General features: G+C 42.4%; 1 protein-coding gene across 2 annotated transcripts in view; it reads right to left on the bottom strand.

The window, feature by feature from the left end:
- Positions 1 to 16,511, bottom strand: part of LOC138742398 (fatty acid CoA ligase Acsl3-like) — a 71,951-nt gene extending 55,440 nt beyond the window's left edge. For both annotated transcript variants that reach the window (XM_069896717.1, XM_069896718.1), the window contains exons 1-2: positions 16,412 to 16,511; positions 3,913 to 4,338 (exon numbers count right to left, since the gene is read on the bottom strand). In XM_069896717.1, the coding sequence (XP_069752818.1) occupies positions 3,913 to 4,251 (339 nt within the window). In that variant the 5' untranslated portion in view covers positions 4,252 to 4,338; positions 16,412 to 16,511. The remainder of the gene's footprint in view (positions 1 to 3,912; positions 4,339 to 16,411) is intronic.
- Positions 16,512 to 20,733: the final 4,222 nt, after the last annotated feature.

Below are 20,733 nucleotides of genomic sequence, written 5' to 3'. Positions count from 1 at the left end.
CCACTCTCGGTGTGAAAAAGCTCCTCCTCATATTCCCCCTAAACTTTTCCTTTTTCACTCTTAGCCCATGTCTTCTTGTTTGTTCTACCCTCAGTGGAAAAAAGCCTATCTATATTTACATTTTAAATACCTCTATCAAATCTCCCCTCATTCATCTACCCTCCAGGGAATAAAGTCTTATCCTGTTTATCCTTTCCCTGTAACTCAGTTCCTGAAGTCCAGGCAACATCCTTGCAAATCTTCTCTGCACTCTTTCTATCTTATTGATATCTTTCCTGTAGTTAGGTGACCAAAACTGCATACAATACTCCAAATGTAGCCTCACCAATGTCTTATCCAACTTTATCATAAGATCCCAACCCCTGTACTCAATACTTTGATTTATAAATGCCAATGTGCCAAAAGATCTCTTTACAACCCTATCTACCAGTGACACCACTTTCAGGGAATTATGTATCTGTATTTCCAGATCCCTCTGTTCCACCACACTCCTCAGTGCCCTACCATTTACAGTGCATGTCCTTTCTTGGCCTGTCCTTCCAAAATGCAACACCTCACACTTGTCTCCATTAAATTCCACCTGCTATTTTCAGTCCATTTTTCCAGCCAGTCCAGATCCCTCTGCAAGCTTTGAAAACCTCCTTCGCTGTCCACAACACCTTCAATCTTAGTGCCATCTGCAAACTTGCTGATCCAATTTACCACATTATCATCTAGCTCATTGATATAGATGACAAACAATAATAGACCTAGCACCGATCCCCAAGGCACATCACTAGTCACAGGCCTCCTGTCTGAGAAGCAATCATCCCCCGCTACTTTCTGGCTTCTCCCATCTTGCCATTGTCGAATCCAGTTCAGTACTTCACCATGAACACCTAGCACCTGAACCTACCTGACTAACCTCCCATGTTGCCTATACCTGTTATACACCTCTCTTCTTGCAAATGAGATCCCCAATATCCCTCGAAAACTAAGATAGATCAGAACATTCCAGTTTGATTCGAGATTTAATGGCTCACCAATAACATTAGGGGGAAAGACCGTTTTAACCATAAAAATGCATCAAGGCAGTTAAAAGGCTTGGCTTCTGCATCTATTCACTAATCAGATGACCATAGAAACTGATGAATCTGTTGTGCATAGAATTTAATGCCACTGATGAACATTTTTTTCCTTTTACTTCCCATGGGATGTGTCTATTATTGCAGAGTGCAGGATTTACTGTTCATCCCTAATTACTTCTGACTGAGGAAAGTGGTTAAGAAACAACCACACTGGCAAGTCTGAAATCAGGGAGGCAAGAATTATAGATTTCCTTCCCTAAATACATAGTGAGCCAGATAGGTTTTTAAAGCAACTTGAAAATGTCTTGGTCACTGTTACATAAATTATTTCCAGATTTATCAAACGCCAATTCCCTAGTTGTCATAGTGTGATCTGAAATTTAATCTCACTCCAAACTTTAAAACACAAAGTAATATTTCACTTAAACCAGTTCAATTTCTTGATGGGATCTTGCTTTATGAAATACTTACAGTTTCCAGATGGAGTTTTACTCTGGGGCGTGATTATAAATTAGATAATTGTACCATTTATTGACATATTAAACTATTCTTTGTACTGAGTGTAACAAACATAAAATTGACAGAAGGTGGGATTGTGGGATATGGTCTTGCATTTGTGATCACTCAACAAGAGATTAAAAACCAGAGCAGATAACCCAAGAATTTATCAAATGCTTTACCATTATCCAATTATCTACAGGCACTAGGTTCCATTAAGCAGAATTTAATATAATTATATTTCAACTTGGCTACTTTTTATACCAGTGGACTTGAATCGCTGCCTTCAAAATTAATTGATCAGACTCTTAAAGAATTTTTTGCGTGTGCAGGAAATAATACAACTATACATAATCCTTACATTAAAACAAATTGCTTATCCTCACAGACTTCAGCCATGAATCAACAGTGAGCAGAATTCAAAATTTAAAAAACATCAAGAGATTTGGATACAAAGAATGTAACCAACTTTGCCCTATGGAGCAGTAAACATCATAATTGATTTGATACAATAACATAATTATTTAAACTGGAGATTGATCTATCGTATATTTCTGCATATAAGTAGTCTTGAACCCCTCAAAGAAAAGGGTCGACTTATACGCCAGATATACTTTTTACCTTAAATTCAACAAAAAAAAACTGCTGGATGCCAATTTGACATTCAAGTCAACCCTTGAAAAACAAAAAAAAAACTACAACAAATTTTCATTGAAAGTTTTATTGAAAAAAAAATAGAATTCTTCAAAAATCACTGTCATCACCCGAGGCAAAGATCGCAACAAGCACATCCATACTCTCACTCTTTAAACATATAGGTCCCAGGCTTTATCTAATGAGGTGGCTTCAGCTTCATCATCAGTGTACCACAATAAATAATCTTCTGTACCATCAATTGCACAAGAGATACCGCAATTTTTAAACAATTTTATTAGTCTGTACTTTCACTTTATGCCATGCTTTGAGCACAAAGTTACACAGCACATCAAGTGATGCAGCGTGCCTTTAATAAATGATTTTCCTGCACTCATCATCCATGTATTCCATTCTTCATGCACATGGTCTTCGAATGGTTTGTTCAAGCAGAGATCAAGAGGTTGCAATACAGACATCAAACCAGCAGGTATTATTTACTGCTAATCAAATTTTAGTCTTCTCACTGAAGTGGCTACGAAACATATCCCTGACTAGCAAATTCCATTCTTGCGTAATCTGCCTGGCTGCCTTTTCCGCACATTGTCCATCCATAGTTTTACACCATTTTAATCCATCCATCATTTTTCCATGAAAATATACAAAATACCAGCTGGGAATTTCATTTTAGGTCTAAGTTTGCGTTTGACGATTACCATGTTATGCACAATAACATTACTGTAATCCTGGTCCTTTCACGCCCTGTACTTGCGGTTTGCAGGTTTCACACTTTTCCACTCCTCTCTTCTATTGTCTATCACGTTGAATTCATGGGGGTTTCATTCATGTTTTGAATATTTGCCAGTGCAAACTGGTGTTTCTGCCGGTTACAGCAGAACTTTATGATCAAGATCTTTTAGTGGTTTGTGAGCGTTTTTTGTCTTCTGTTGTAATACCAAATTTTTCCTGTTCATGAAATGGTTGCACCAGCCTATTGGAGCTTCATAATCTTTACTGCATTCTGGATGTGACTTGGCCCACTTCAATGCAAATATTCTATTTTATTTCACATGGCTTGCCTCTGTTCTCGAACCCATTGTGCAACATGATTTTCCAAATCTGCCCAATGAGTGATTCTTCTTATTGAAGATTTTTGGTATTTTTCTTCCTTTCTCCAATCTTTTACCAACTTCTCAAATTTTCTTTCAGGAGCAAGACAGTCTTTGCTTTTCTTGGTCATTTCTTTCACTTTCAACTTAAAACCCACTTCATTTTTGCTGGAGCCTCTGTGATAACAACAGCCAACTTCCAACAGCGATTGGGGGGGGGGGGATAGGGAAGGGAGGGGAAGCTCAGTCATCGCGATTTGGGGGGTTTAGGGGGGGGATAGGGAAGGGAGGGGAAGCTCAGTCATCGCGATTTGGGGGGGTGGGGGGATAGGGAAGGGAGGGGAAGCTCAGTCATCGCGATTTGGGGGGGGTGGGGGGGGGATAGGGAAGGGAGGGGTGTCGACATACGCCAGTCAACACAAATTTTAGGGTTAGACATTCGCCCGATATACGATAAAACCATTAAAATGAGGTTGGAAAAGGGGGAAAATAGACTTGTGTGCTGAAATATAGAGCAAATTTGAAAATCACCCCAAGGGCACAAAACATGCAGGATGACAAAATCAAGATGATAATACAACTCAGCAAGAAATTTAATCAATTACCTTCTTGAAGACTTTGCCACTTGGCTGAATTTCATCTTCCTCACTAAGAATTTCACGTGTTCCCAAACAATTCCTATGATGAAATCCCTTAGTAGCAAACTGAAAAAGTTTATCCAGAGTGTCAGCACCAGCATGTAGACTTGCTAATAGACAATCCAAGCTTTCTACACATCTGTAAGGACCGGCAGGATGATTAGAAATGGATTTTGCTCTTATTCTGGAACTTCGTTTTGAACCTCCAAAGAGCTGCAATGGCAGAATAAATAAGAGATCACATGCCATGATCACAAATTGCAAAAATAATGAAAATATAGGATTAACGCCCTTCTTCAATTTCATCTTGCTTGGAGGCCTTGATTCTTGCTATCAAAAATTCCGAAGGCTTCTATGATGAAGGCTATTAGTGTAATTTCTCCAGTTTTGTGCCTGAAGGTAGAAAAATAAGAGGTTAGACATAATACTACAAACAAATTTGTTTCAATCCAAGACACTTTCTGAAAATGAACATTTTTTATGTTCTCTGAAGAGACCATTATATTCTATTAGCCTCTGTTTCCATGGAGTCTTTAACATCTTAGTGCAACGCAGTAAACAAAAAAAGTCACACAAAAACAACACTGACCTAAACAAGAATTGGTCAAAGAAACAGGGTTTTTAAGGAAAGACTTTAAAGGTGCTGGAAAGGAGGAAAATGGAAAGAATCCCAGGACAAAGGGCCCAGATACCCAAAGACAAAATCCTGAAAAGGGATGTCCACATGAAACAGTCATGGTACAAAAAAACCTTCTCTTGCAAAGGCTAAAAAAAAACTAATTTACAAGTAATTTATTTTGGGTTTTGATCACAAGTACAGTACCACTAATGTAGATCAGCCACTAAGAATGGGCGAGTGGAGCTCTGTACTGGTTATGATTTTTAAACAAGTTTAAGAATGGAAAATGAAGTCAGCTAGAAATAACTTTTAAACAAGACTCAGGCAGTTAAAGGATATCTGCAATAGTTTCATCAGTACTTGGAATGAGAAAATGTTATCTAGACCCAGATTAAACTTTAACACAAACCTTACTGAGAGATGATCACATACGATATAATAGTCAAAAATACTAATACTTTACCTTAACAATGCAATTATATGAGACTAATTTCTTTTTATCCCATCATTAAATATTGTGAGCCTGACCACATCGGAGATTTGGACAAGTTAGATTTGAATTTTGGTTTTATACAAATGTTCAAGTGTAACCAGAAAATTACTTTGCATGAAAAAAGGTTTAAAAGTTAAAAAAGGTTTGGCTCAACAAGCTTCGGCGAGAACAGGTAAGAGGCAAGGAATAGACTGAGTTTTGAGGAGCAAAAAAGATTCAGGAGATAGGCACAGGTAAGAGCATGTTTTTTTTCTAGAGATATATATCTCTGCTATTCAAGTTCTTTTTCTTGCCTACTCCTACATCTCATCCACAGGATGCTCAAAACAACATGGTTCTAAAGCATGAGAGAGGGTGGATTTATTGTCTGACCAATTTATCTACCCTGATCTAGCCTTGCGGCTCAACATCAAAATTTGATATTAATGATTAATTTCTAAATAAAATTGTTGTTACTAATGTTGTACACAATATAATAACCATTGAGCTTTGAAGTATCTTTGCCAAATGAGCCCCTAAAATTCAAGGATAGTGCTCCTGTCCACAACGAAAAAGAGCAAGATTTCATAATTTCTAGATTAACCCAAAACAAATTGCAGTCTGCCCAGCATATGCAAACTTTATTGTTTAACTTCATTTGTATAATGCATTTGATAATTTTAGGATGTCCAAAATATTTCACAACAAAGGCTCTGAAGTCCAATCAAATGTAGGGAGACATGACCTACAGAAATAGAGAGATTTACTGATTACTTTGGTGGAAGGGTTAACTGCATCAAAATGAAAGTGATGCCAAGACTGCAACACCTTTTTTCCATTGCTGCCTATTCCATTACCTACTAAATGACCATATTAGATACTTCATATGGAATAATAAGGTACAAAGAACTGCACTGTAAAAACTACAGGCTGGGAGGACTTCCAGATTTCAAAAAACCTTACCTAGCTGCACAGGCTAGATTTCTCGCAGCCTTCTTCTCTGAAGATATTCCCCCATCTTGGGTTCAAATTGGAATGTACTCAATGAAGGAGGGGGAAGAAAAGGACTATCTATAAATGGAGTTTCAAATCACTAAAGAAAAAGAGGGATAATCCCATTCTAATACATATGATTAGAACGTAGCAAGAAATTAATGAATGTATAGGGAAAAAAGTAAGTATATCAATAAAAACACCATTGTGTAAAAATGCGTTATTGCCTATGAACATGGGCAATAGAATATTAAATTCATGGTATGACAAAGGTACAAGATATATTAAGGATTGTTACACGGAAGGAACTTTTATGTCCTTTGAACAATTAAAACACAAATATGGAGTGGCCAATGGCAGATGTTCAAGTTTATAAGAATAATAAATCTAAATGTGATATTATGAATATTAATTGCCCAATAGTAGAATCTAAGACTGGGTAATGCCAAGTCCCCATACTTTTATCAATTGCTGTAATTGTGCTTTATTTAGCCTATCACCTTTATTCTGCCAAAAATAGGAAGAGGTTATAAGCCAAATTTATCAATAATATCAAAATACAATTTCAGTAAAATCATCATCTTGACTGCATTAATATGACCTACTAGTGATAATGATAATGGGGACCATCTGAAATGGGATTGTTTCACATGGTCAATCAGAGGAAGAAATTTAACAAACAAATCTTTAAATTTTTTAGGAATTTTAACACCTAGATAAGTAAAATGATCCTTCACAACCTTAAATGTATATTCTCATAAATGGGTACTTGAATATTCAGGGAAAGTAATTCAAGATTTACAAGACAAGCAGTGCTCCAATTTATAACCAGAAAATTAAATTGTGATAGCAAAGATAACATACAAGGGATGAATCTCTCAGGGTCTGAAATATATAACAAATCATCTGCATATAAAGAAACAAAGGGTCGTGTTTAAGAGTGATATTCTGACTGGTGGTCCATTACCAATAGGGCTATGCAAGGATCAGTGCTGGAATCTCCATTGCAGGCGCGTCTTTTCATGCTTTGGGAATCAAAGGATAATTTTGGACGGTGGGGGGAAAATGAGAGTGGATGATGCAGATCATCAGGTAGATCCTAAATAAATTAATAGGAGGTTCAAGGGGCCATATGACTAACTTCTCACACTAGGTTTTAAAGTTTAAATTTCCATGTCTTATTGTCCCTTGAATGTAAGATTGTAGTTTGACAGCCAATACACGTGCATTTACTTTTAATATAAGGATGTGACAAAGTTATATGCAAAATTTATCAATAGGTTTTTTGGTATTTGTGTCCAGTCAATAATATTAATGGACTACGTTCTTATAATACTATTGTTTCTCCGCATCAAATTACATGATACATATAGATGGAAAATATTTCCAAGACAAGCAGTGCTCCAATTAAACCGTTTTATCATTCAGTGAGTTCATGGGTAATCTGTGACAGAATTCACCCATTATCCTTCAATACTATATGTTGATCTTCAGATTTTAAAAAAAATCCACCATTAAATACTGCTTAATATTTCTATCATTTTTTTTGCTTTGAAATACAATTTCTAATTTCATTAATGAAAGTCTAGGTGTAATATTATTTTGAGATTAACCCACTGGTTCCAGAGTCACCTTCGAGCAGAGACAGTTTCTCTCTACTGTTAATTCCTCATATTGTATAAACTAAATCAAATTACTCTCAAAATTCAAATTCAAGGGAATGTAATAGTAGTTTATAATTTTTTCCATAATTTAATCCTCAATGTCATTCCACTACAGTGGCCAATGTATGGTATATATGAATGAGATGCAATGCCCTGAAAAGCTCTTAAAAGGTTTATACATACAAAGCAATTTGTGCCTTCACTTAGTTTTGGTCTCAATTTGTAAAGATCATCACTATTTCTGTAATTGTACATTTCATCCCAACTATCCACACGCATGTTCAGGCCAGTTTTTTGGTTGCTCACCATTGCCAGCTTTTTCATACTGCAGGCCTCTCTCCAGGATATCCTTTTTTTAAATTATTTACTAGTGGGTGTGAGCTACAAGGAAATGTTGGACAAATTGGGCTATTTTCTCTGGAGCGTTGGAGACCTGATAATTTATACAATTATTAGAGGTAGGGTAGACATACAAATCTTTCTTCCCCTTTCCCACCCCCCCCCCCACAGTAAAAACATCAAATACTAGAGGACATGCATTTAAGGTGATGGGGGAGGGGGATTTTAAGGAGACTGCAGGCCAAGATTCCTCCACCACCACCGAGAATGATAACAGCCTGGAATAGGGTGCCCAAGTGTCGTCATGGCATAAGTAGGCAAAATCTTACTATTTAAGAAGCTTCAGGATAGACAAATGAAAATGCAGGGAATAGAGATATATAGATCATGCACAGATAGAAGAGATTTAGATTAATATGTCATTGTGTTTGGCGCAGACATTGCAGGTCAAAGGGCTTTCTCCTGTGCTGTACTGTGTTCTACTTCTATTTCCATTTTCCCCACATAAACATCTGAACATCATCATATTGGTGCAATAACAGAATCATCTTGGCTGCGGCTCATGTTCAAGCATTCCCCTGCCAAATTAAATTTTAAATTCTCAGCGAATCCTGCGATAGATGCTGCCACATCAAAAAACATATCCATTTCAACGAAGATTCTAGGTGCAGCAAGAGCTTTTACTTAAAGTAATAATGTAATTTATTTTTAATTTTTTTATTAGATTACTTCATTTTTAAGAGCCTCAAATGAATCTTAAAAATGAGGATGAACAAAAATTAGCTCTCTATACCTAACCCACAAGACTGCAGACATAACAGCCAATAGGTTGGCTCAGTATTTTGAAATTTTATGTTTCCATCTACATTATTTACATCTAGTAACATGAGTAGATATGGCTTTCTATCCCATCCAAGTTATTTATAAATATGATACCTATTTGAAGCCACAAAAAAGAGGTGTGCATGGTATTATCCTGCCAATTAGACTATCTACTCAGAATCACAACTCTATTTTTCTTCTTCACTGCTATTTTCCTAATTGTTAACAGGTTGACATCAATTCTATGAGCTTCAATATTTGTAATGTTTTGTACATGGTACTTTCAAATGACCTGAAAGTTCATATAAATAACACAAATATTTTCCAATTAAATGATGATAGCACTGTAGATTCTAGAAGTCTGAAATAAAACCCAAAAATGCTGATGAAGATCTTCAATCTGAAAAGTCAATTTTTTTTTCCCCCACAGCTGATGCTTGAACTACTGAGTGCTTCCAGCATTTTCTTTTTAAAATCGCAAATGATATTAATTACTTCTGCAGAAATGGGTGGCAGAGATAGTGCAACACTATTAAAGTGCTAGCGACACAAGCTTAAATCTGGTGTTATCGGTACAAATTTCTGTCCTGGAGCCACGACATTGATGCAATCACATAGAAGTCTCACCAGTGGCTCTACTTTGTGAGGTGTCTGATGTGGTTCAGTGCGTCACCGAAGACTCTCGTAAACTTCTACAGATCTAGCATAGAGAGCATTCTGGCTGGTTGTATCTCTGCCTGGTTTGGAGGCTCCAACTCTCAAGACAAGAATAAACTCCATCTACATGAGAAAGTGTCTTAAAAAAGCAACCTCTATCCTCAAAGACCACCACCACCCAGGCCATGCCCTCTTCACTCTGCTATCACCTGTAGTGAGAATGACCCAAGAGAGCATACAAGAGAAATTGGCAATAGGTATAGGAGCCTAAAGATGAGTACTCAGTGGCATAAGGACAGCTTCTTTCCCGCTGCCATCAGATTCCTGAATAGCCAATGAACCAAAGACACTGCCTTACTCTTCGTGCACCAGAATTGTTATTTTATTTTATAGTAATGTCATAAGATGACAAAAGACAAAGGAGGAAAAACCCAACACCCAACCCCAACCAACCAATTTTCCCTTGCAACTGCTGCAACCATGTCTGCCTGTCCCACATCGGACTTGTCAGCCACAAACGAGCCTGCAGCTGACGTGGACATTACCCCTCCATTAATCTTCATCTGCGAAGCCAAGCCAAAGAGAATGTCGTAAGATGGTTTATAATATGTACGTTTGCATTATGACGCTGCTGCAAAACATCGAATTTCATGACTTGTTCATGACCATAAATCCTGCTTCTGAAGTTTATACATTCTCCCACGACCTGTGTGGTATTTCTCCAGGTGCTCTGGCTTCTTCCCACCCTCCAAAAACATACTTTGTTGGTAGGTTCATTGGATGCAATTGGGCAGCACAGGTTTAAATGATCAGAATCAGCTTCTACTGTGCTGTATAGTTTTTTTTTAAAAAATAATTATTAGGATTTTGCCAGACAACTTCTTTTCAAACAATCTTGAAGGACAATTTTGCTGACTCACTATTTTCATATGTCAATTCTTGAAGAATTACTCTAGAACAAAATTCCCAATGCTAGCAATGGTCTTCAGTATTACAAGTGTCGACAAAAACATGTTTCTGTATTTATCCTTGGTCATTTTTTTTGCTTATAATATTAGTTTAAATGGTTACTCATTTAAAAAAAAATCTATGTTGTGTTTGAGCCTGGCTACAATTCCCAATATAATCTAATAAGATTATTAGTTTTGGGTGTACATTAGCAAAATGGTCACTCCCATTAGCAGATCTATATAGCAAGTTAACATTGTTAAACAAGCGGTTGTATTTTAATGAGAAAACTTCAACACCAATGATACCAATAAACAGAAGTTAAGATGACTTGTTAAAGAGGTGCAAAATTACAAAGTACACAATACATGCACTTAAACAAAATTCAACTACAAGTAGGTTAGATGTTAGACAGCTCATTTCCCACGGCAGTTTCCAAAGAGCTTGCTGATGTGACGCACATTGATTTTCCACTCAGCTTAAAGTGGGAATTGGAGCAAAGATCGTGATTACATAACAGTCAAATAGATTAAGAATAAACATGCAAGATCAGATTGATCTCCTGCACTGATTTTGATTGCTTGAGGGGATCAGAAGGGAATTTTCCAGATGCCTTTCTTCATTCACCATGTTACACTTGCTTCCACAAGAAACTGCACGGGGTAATGGTAGAGTGTATTTATTCTTCCCTCACAGGATTATTGGACCAACTGATCTTCACTATAATTTCCTCATGTCTTTAAATATTTTTCTATAAAATCATATACATGTAATTTGTAAAACTAATGCACTGTAAAAATATCTATTTTAACACTAGATCAAATAAGAAAGAACTTATCTGGTATTCAACTGTAGTGAGAATAACCCAAGAGAGCATACAAAAAAAATTGGCAAAAAGAACACAAAAAAGTAAAAGGAAGCAAGTTTATTGAATCTAAACAATCAGGTTAATTTTGCATAAGATTTTTTGGAACACTAGGTTACACATTCAAGGATGTGTTGTGACATTAATGATACATATAATACAAACTGAGAACTTATCATAAGCCCAAAGTATTAGTTATGCCTAGCAATATAGAATAGAGCCTGGTTGCATGTCCCAAGCAAGATGGAACCCAACTGCAGTTTGGGTACGGGTCAGATGTATATGTTGATAAAACTTTCACGCAGATCAGGATAGGCTTTAACATTACCGTTTTATCTGGGTCAGGGAGGTTTGCTGAGCAATCACACAACTTTCAGAAAGTTACATTTCAGTTACATTTATTTGGCATTTCTTTTACAAGCAGATCATTACATTTGTGTTGCTGGTCAATTCACTTTGGGGGGGGAAACAAATGAGAATTCAGTTGGATAGGGTTTCATTTAAAAAAAAAATCGATAACAACCTGCAATTCAGAAATATAATTTACACTTGGTGTAGGAAATACTTTTTCACATTAAATCAAGGCTGTAGTTGATGAGACACAATGTGATAAAGTAGGAATCACCTTGTAGTCTTACACAAGCAACAAATGAGTAATAAACGTTAGATTGATTACTACAACAAAGAATGTTGCTGATCACCTACTATTCTTTGGCTTGGCTTCGCGGACGAAGATTTATGGAGGGGGTAAAAAGTCCACGTCAGCTGCAGGCTCGTTTGTGGCTGACAAGTCCGATGCGGGACAGGCAGACACGATTGCAGCGGTTGCAGGTGAAAATTGGTGGGTTGGGGTTGGGTGTTGGGTTTTTCCTCCTTTGCCTTTTGTCAGTGAGGTGGGCTCTGCGGTCTTCTTCAAAGGAGGTTGCTGCCCGCCAAACTGTGAGGCGCCAAGATGCACGGTTTGAGGCGTTATCAGCCCACTGGCGGTGGTCAATGTGGCAGGCACCAAGAGATTTCTTTAGGCAGTCCTTGTACCTTTTCTTTGGTGCACCTCTGTCACGGTGGCCAGTGGAGAGCTCGCCATATAACACGATCTTGGGAAGGCGATGGTCCTCCATTCTGGAGACGTGACCCATCCAGCGCAGCTGGATCTTCAGCAGCGTGGACTCGATGCTGTCGACCTCTGCCATCTCGAGTACTTCGACGTTAGGGATGTAAGCGCTCCAATGGATGTTGAGGATGGAGCGGAGACAACGCTGGTGGAAGCGTTCTAGGAGCCGTAGGTGGTGCCGGTAGAGGACCCATGATTCGGAGCCGAACAGGAGTGTGGGTATGACAACGGCTCTGTATACGCTTATCTTTGTGAGGTTTTTCAGTTGGTTGTTTTTCCAGACTCTTTTGTGTAGTCTTCCAAAGGCGCTATTTGCCTTGGCGAGTCTGTTGTCTATCTCATTGTCGATCCTTGCATCTGATGAAATGGTGCAGCCGAGATAGGTAAACTGGTTGACCGTTTTGAGTTTTGTGTGCCCGATGGAGATGTGGGGGGGCTGGTAATCATGGTGGGGAGCTGGCTGATGGAGGACCTCAGTTTTCTTCAGGCTGACTTCCAGGCCAAACATTTTGGCAGTTTCCGCAAAGCAGGACGTCAAGCGCTGAAGAGCTGGCTCTGAATGGGCAACTAAAGCAGCATCGTCTGCAAAGAGTACTTCACGGACAAGTTTCTCGTGTCTTGGTGTGAGCTTGCAGGCGCCTCAGATTGAAGAGACTGCCATCTGTGCGGTACCGGATGTAAACAGCGTCTTCATTATTGGGGTCTTTCATGGCTTGGTTCAGCATCATGCTGAAGAAGATTGAAAAGAGGGTTGGTGCGAGAACACAGCCTTGCTTCACGCCATTGTTAATGGAGAAGGGTTCAGAGAGCTCATTGCTGTATCTGACCCGACCTTGTTGGTTTTCGTGCAGTTGGATAATCATGTTGAGGAACTTTGGGGGACATCCGATGCGCTCTAGTATTTGCCAAAGCCCTTTCCTGCTCACGGTGTCGAAGGCTTTGGTGAGGTCAACAAAGGTGATGTAGAGTCCTTTGTTTTGTTCTCTGCACTTTTCTTGGAGCTGTCTGAGGGCAAAGACCATGTCAGTAGTTCCTCTGTTTGCGCGAAAGCCGCACTGTGATTCTGGGAGAATATTCTCGGCGACACTAGGTATTATTCTATTTAGTAGAATCCTAGCGAAGATTTTGCCTGCAATGGAGAGCAACGTGATTCCCCTGTAGTTTGAGCAGTCTGATTTCTCGCCTTTGTTTTTGTACAGGGTGATGATGGTGGCATCACGAAGATCCTGAGGCAGTTTACCTTGGTCCCAACAAAGCTTGAAAAACTCATGCAGTTTGGCATGCAGAGTTTTGCCGCCAGCCTTCCAGACTTCTGGGTGGGATTCCATCCATACCTGCTGCTTTGCCACTTTTCAGTTGTTCGATTGCCTTATATGTCTCATCCAGGGTGGGAACCTCATCCAGCTCTAGCCTTAGGGGCTGTTGAGGGAGCTGGAGCAGGGCGGAATCTTGGACTGAGCGGTTGGCACTGAAAAGAGATTGGAAGTGTTCTGACCATCGGTTGAGGATGGAGATCTTGTCGCTGAGGAGGACTTTGCCGTCTGAGCTGCGCAGCGGGCTTTGGACTTGGGGTGAGGGGCCGTACACAGCCTTTAGAGCCTCGTAGAAACCCCTGAAGTCGCCAATGTCCGCGCTGAGCTGTGTTCGTTTGGCGAGGCTAGTCCACCACTCATTTTGGATCTCCCGGAGTTTGCGCTGAAGATGGCTGCATGCGCGACGGAAGGCTTGTTTCTTCTCTGGACAGGACGGCTTTGTAAGGTGAGCCTGGTGGGCAGCTCGCTTCTTTGCCAGCAGCTCCTGGATTTCCTGGCTGTTTTCGTCAAACCAGTCCTTGTTTTTCCTGGAGGAGAAGCCCAGTACCTCTTCAGTGGATTGCAGTATGGTAGTCTTCAACTGATCCCAGAGGGTTTCAGGGGACGGGTCCGTGAGGCGGGTTGCATCGTCGAGCTTTGCTTTGAGGTTTGCCGGGAAGTTTCCTCTCGCTTCGTCTGACTGCAGGTTTCCAACATTGAACCTCTTTCTGGGGGCTTTATTGTTCCTGGGCTTTGGCTTGAAGTGAAGGTTGAGCTTGCAGCGAACCAGCCGGTGGTCAGTGTGGCATTCCGCGCTAGGCATGACCCTGGTGTGGAGCACATCTCGTTTGTCACTTTCTCGCACCAGGATGTAGTCCAGGAGGTGCCAGCGTTTGGATCGGGGATGCATCCAGGTGGTCTTAAGGCTGTCCCTCTGCTGAAAAAGGGTGTTTGTAATGACAAGCCGCTGTTCTGCGCAGAGCTCCAACAGGAGGCGCCCATTGTCGTTGCACTTGCCGACGCCATGCTTGCCCAGGATTCCTGGCCAGGTTTCTGAGTCTTTGCCGACACGAGCATTGAAGTCGCCCAGGATGACAACCTTGTCGGCTGTAGGGGTGCGTTGGATGAGGTTGCGCAGGTCAGTGTAGAACTTGTCCTTTTCTGCTGGTTCCGCCTGGAGGGTTGGAGCATAGACACTGATGAGGGTGATGTGACGCTTGTTTTGAAGGGGGAGTCGCATGGACATGATTCGGTCCGAGAGGCCTGTCGGAAGGTTTTCGAGTTTGGAGGCAATGAAGCTCTTGACCATGAAGCCTACACCAGATAGGCGTCGTTCATCCGAAGGCTTGCCAGACCAGTAGAGTGTGTAGCCCGCGCCGCGTTCTTGGAGGCTGCCTACATCTGCCAGGCGGACTTCACTGAGAGCGGCTATGTCGATGTCAAGTCTGAGGAGTTCATGTGCAATGAGGGCAGACCGACGTTCAGGTCGGTGGCTGTCAGCCTTGTCTAGCATGGTTCTGATGTTCCAGCATGCTAGCTTGAGTTTGTGAGCATCTTTTGAGGGGGAGGCCGTGGAGGGGGAGGCCGTGGAGGGGGAGGCCGTGGAGGGGGAGGCCGTGGAGGGGGAGGCCGTGGAGGGGGAGGCCGTGGAGGGGGAGGCCGTGGAGGGGGAGGCCGTGGAGGGGGAGGCCGTGGAGGGGGAGGCCGTGGAGGGGGAGGCCGTGGAGGGGGAGGCCGTGGAGGGGGAGGCCGTGGAGGGGGAGGCCGTGGAGGGGGAGGCCGTGGAGGGGGAGGCCGTGGAGGGGGAGGCCGTGGAGGGGGAGGCCGTGGAGGGGGAGGCCGTGGAGGGGGAGGCCGTGGAGGGGGAGGCCGTGGAGGGGGAGGCCGTGGAGGGGGAGGCCGTGGAGGGGGAGGCCGTGGAGGGGGAGGCCGTGGAGGGGGAGGCCGTGGAGGGGGAGGCCGTGGAGGGGGAGGCCGTGGAGGGGGAGGCCGTGGAGGGGGAGGCCGTGGAGGGGGAGGCCGTGGAGGGGGAGGCCGTGGAGGGGGAGGCCGTGGAGGGGGAGGCCGTGGAGGGGGAGGCCGTGGAGGGGGAGGCCGTGGAGGGGGAGGCCGTGGAGGGGGAGGACGTGGACCTGTCCTCGGGCCTGCGCAAAGGAGCTTTTAGGTGGAGTGCAGTGCGCGCAGTACTGGCCCCACCCTTTACACCCATGGTTCGTGTGCCGTGGCCAAGCAAGCTGGGACGTGGCAGCGAGGTCCTTGGGTCGTAGGTTTTATATCGGAGTGGCCTTCTCCTATGCAGGTTTCTTACCCGGGCTGGAGGGGCCTGCCTCCCCTCCTAGGTCGGTCCATACGTTGTACATGATCGCCTACTATTGCTACCTTTTTAATTACAGGAGATCTCTATCGTCCATTGCGAATTACTAATGTAATCCTTTCATCCAGCTCAAAGCTGGTCTCGATCGACAACACAGTAATAAATAAAGTCCTGTTCCTTAAGCACGCAGGTGCCCAGCAGGTGACTCCCATCCTGAAGCAGCCACTGACATGGTGGCCTACATCAACGTGCAGCCGCCGACGGGAAACCACGAACAGACCTCGCACACCCCGACCTGCTCCCGGGTACTCGGTGCACCGCGGATCCACTTCCAGAGAGCCGGAGTCGCCACGAATAGACGAACACTTACCCGCCGCCCCGATCGCCGCAGTCACCCACCCCGCTCTCAAATCTCGATGATTCCCGTTTCAGATCACGCGCACGCGCCTGGGCGATGAGGCCGCGAGAGGAGGCCAACGGTTGGAGGAGGGAGGCGTGAGGATTTGATTGGAGAAGACGGCGATGACGCGTTTGAAATCTGTGGCAAGTGAGACCATTGGAGGCCGGGGGGAGGAAATGACGTAGGGAAGGTGAGGTGAGCGGTCGTCGTGGTCGGTGGTGGGGGGGGTACAAATGCTCTTCGACTGCCCACCCAAACCGTCCGTCTCAGTGCAGGGAGAGGGAAAGAAAGGAAATTGGATCTTAAGATCAAATCGAAGTCTTCGCACTGCCGGTGACGTGTGGGTTGAACCCGTACTCAGTAACCGCGTGGTGTGAAACTTCCCGTTAACCTGGCAGGGCGAGTTCAATTCAACGGGGCACTGACACGCTTTGTGGGGGGGTGGGGGGCCTGGCCGAGTTAACTCACTAATCGCCTTCTGGGAGTGTGAAAGCACAACCTGCTCTTCCATTGTCACGGCTGGAGCCAGGACATTCCTTTTAAGATGCCAGGTTGTCAATTAACCAGGTTAATGGTGCAGTGGGGAAGGCTTCTGAGTGCAACATGCCCGGTAAGTTTACCTGCTTCCTTGGTGCGAGAGATTAGCTCCGTTAAAACTGATGAGGAAATAAAAGCCGTCGTGAACCAATGACAACTATGAACTGCTGGTCTCCAATGTATTACCCGTTGCAAATGGTATTACCCAAAGACGTTAAACCATGAGGGAGGCAAGATACTGCAGCGACTTGAGATGGCAGTCACAGAGAGAAAAAAAGTCGCTGCCTGACCCTCTGGTCCCTCCACTTTCTCTCTGTTTGCTCAAAGCCTGAGGAAGACATAACTGAATTCTTATAAAGTTTGAGATCAATGTCCATAAATGGATCCAATTTTCATTCCCCAGTTCCCCACCTGCTGCAGCTTCTCCTCCCAATAACTGTCTGCATAGCTCAGGTCCAAATGGCAAATTGCGGAGGAGCTAGTGGAGTTGTTCAAGTGAACCGGTACGGCCTGTTTCCGTGCTGTAAACGGTTATATGATTATATATATATATCTAAATGCGGAGTTTTTTTTAAAATGTTTCTCCCTAATTATGTTTTGCTTTCTTGGTTATCCCTTCCATCTCCCTAATTATATGTTTTGTTTTCTTGGTTCAGCAAAGGATGACCAAGAAAACCAGACTGATACCAGGGATGGCGGGACTTGCATATGAAGAAAGGCTAGAACGACTGGGCTTGTACTCGCTGGAGTTTAGACGATTAAGAGGAGATTTAATAGAAACGTTCAAAATTCTTAAGGGATTTGACAGGATGATTGTTCCCAATGTTGAGCAACTCTTGAACCAGGGGTCACAGTTTAAGGATAAAGGGGAAGTCCTTTAGGAGTGAGATGAGGAAGAATTTTTTCACTCAGAGGGTGGTGAATTTATGGAATTCTCTGCCACAGGAAGTGATTGAGGCCAATTCCATAGCCATATTTAAGAGAGAGTTAGATTTAGTACTTGTGACTAGGGGGATCGGGGGTATGGAGAGAGAGCTGGAACAGGGTACTGAGTGGATGATCAACCATGATCAAAATGAATGGTGGTGTAGGCTTGAAGGGCCAAATGGCCTACTCCACCTATTTTCTATGTTTCTATATAAGAAATAAATAAAATGAAAATAGAATGCGAGAACAAAAATTAAAATGCTGGAAATCTCAACAAGTCAGGCAGTATTTGTGGGGGAAAAAAGAACTTGTTTCATGCCAAATTAACTTCTGAACTGAGAATTTATGCAAAGAAAATTGTATTTGACCAGTTTGTTGAGGATATGTTGTACATGAGGGCAAGTAAGCAAGAACAACAGTTTCAACATGGCCAAAGTGAAGGAGATGGTTGTGGACTTCAAGAGCACTAGGGATGACAATCCTCCTCTGCATATTAGTAGAGAGCACCAGTTTCTTAGAGTGCACTTAAGAAGTGACCTATCCTGAAGAATAAATTTCTCCTCGTTTGTCAGGGACTTATGGTGTTAAATGCTGAACTGTAGTCGATAAAGAGCATCCTGATGTATGCATCTTTGCTGTCCGTGGGTTCTAGGGCTTTGTGTAGAGCTATTGAGATGGCATCTGCCATAGACCTGTTTCTATGATAGGCAAATTGGAATGGATCCAAGTCATTGCTCAGACAGGAGCTGGTCTGCTTAATCACCACCCTTTCAAAACACCATCACAGTTGATCTAAATGCTATTGGTCAATAGTCATTAAGGCAGGATACTACACTCTTCTTGAGCACCAGTATGATGGGTGCCGGTTTGAAACAGGTGGGTACCATGACCTGTTGGAGTGAGATTATGAAGATACCCGTGGATACCTTTGTAAGTTGGTCAGGACAAATCTTTAATATTCGACCAGGTACTCCATCCTGGCCAGATGCTTTTGTCAGATTCACGCTCCTGAAGGCAGCATGCACATCATCTTCAGATACAGACAGGATGGGATCTTCAGGGAATGTGGGTGTGTGGAAGGATGGTTCTTCACTGTTACTGTCATCAAATTGGACGGAGAAGGCCTTGAGTTCTTCTGGGAGAGAAGCTTTGTCATCTGCTACTTTAACAGATTTGGTTTTTAGGCCCTGCCACAGCTGTTGGACGTCCCTTCTTGTTTCTCCACTTTGCTCAGGAGATAGCTTTTCTCAGGTCACACCTGATCCTGCTGTACTGATCTGGATTTCCGGACTTAAATGCCTGTGATCTGGCTCTCACCGGGTTTAGATTTAATTGTTCATTCAGAGCTTCTGGTTGGGGAAAACCCTGAATGATTTGGTGTGGACACACTCATCCACAGCTGTTTTGATCAAATGTGTGACAGTCTTGGTGTACTCGTTCAGATTCTCAGCAGAGTCCTTGAACCTCGGCCAATCTGCTGACTCAAGGTAGTCCTCCTGTGACCACCTTCTAGCTGTCCTAACCTCCGCTTTTAGGCTGTCTGTATGAAGGCAGAAGGAGCACACCCAGGTGATCAGACTTGCCAAAGTGTAGTCTCAGGAAAGAATAGTAGGCCTTCCTTATCTTGGTGTAGCAGTGATCAAGAGTGCTGGGCCCTTTGGTACAGCAGGTTGCATGCTGGTGGTAGTTAGGCAGGGTTTTCTTGACACAAGCCTGGTTAAAGTCGCTGACTAAGATTTGTAGTGCGACAGGCTGGGCCGTCTTTTATTTACTGACCACGTCATGAAGCTCAGCAAGATTGATTAAAGACAACTTAGCATGTAAAAACCATGTTGACAATTTCTAATCAGTCCCTGTCTATTCCAAATAATTGTATATCCAATCTCTTAGAGCACCTTCCAATAATTTACCTAGTATTGACATCAGGCTTACCAGCCTGTAATTTCCAGGGTTACTTTTGGAGTCTTTTTTTTTTAAAAAAACAACAGAACATCGTGAGCTACCCTCCAATTTTCTGGCACTACACCCATGGTGAAGGACATTCTAAATATTTCTGCCAAAGCCCCTGAAATTTCTACACTAATCTCCCTATGACCCAAAGGAATATCTTGTCAGACCCTTATTTGCTTTAAGACAGCAAGCATCACTTCCCCGTTAATCTGTAAATGATCCACGACCTCACTGCTTGTTTTCCTTACTTTACATGATTCTGTTCCCTTTTCCTGAGTGAATACTGATGAAAAAAAAACCTAAGACCATTCCCATCTCTTTCGGCTCCAAATGAAGCCTACCAGTCCAATATTCAAGGGAGTTAATTTTATCCATTGCTATCCTTTTGCTCTTAATATACCTCTAGAAACCCTTAGGGTTTTCATTCATATTGTCTGCCAAGAAACTTCATATCTTCTTTTCGCCTTTCTAATTTCTTTCTTGAGGTTTTTCTTGCATTTTTTAAAGTATTCCTCAAGTACTTCATTTGCGCCATTTGCCTTTATGTTCTCTCTTCTTCTGAACCAGATCTTCATCATCCTTCGAAAACCTATGCCTGCCAAATTTGGCTTTAATCCTGACAGGAATATACAAACTTTGTACTCTCAAAATTTCATATTTGAAAGTCTTCCATTTCCCTTGCATACCCTTGCCCTAAAACAAATTATCCCAATGCACACATTCTAGATCTTTTCTCCTTTCCTCAAAATTGGCCTTTCTTCAATTTAAAATCTCAACCTGAGGCCCAAACCTATCCTCCATAAATAACTTGAAACTAACAGTATTATAATCACTGGACCACTACACGTAATGCTGTCACCTGTCCTGTCTCGTTCCCT

This window comes from Narcine bancroftii, chromosome 9, assembly GCF_036971445.1.
Source record: "Narcine bancroftii isolate sNarBan1 chromosome 9, sNarBan1.hap1, whole genome shotgun sequence".
NCBI classification, from domain to species: domain Eukaryota; kingdom Metazoa; phylum Chordata; class Chondrichthyes; order Torpediniformes; family Narcinidae; genus Narcine; species Narcine bancroftii.
This window is presented reverse-complemented; position numbering and strand designations above follow the sequence as displayed.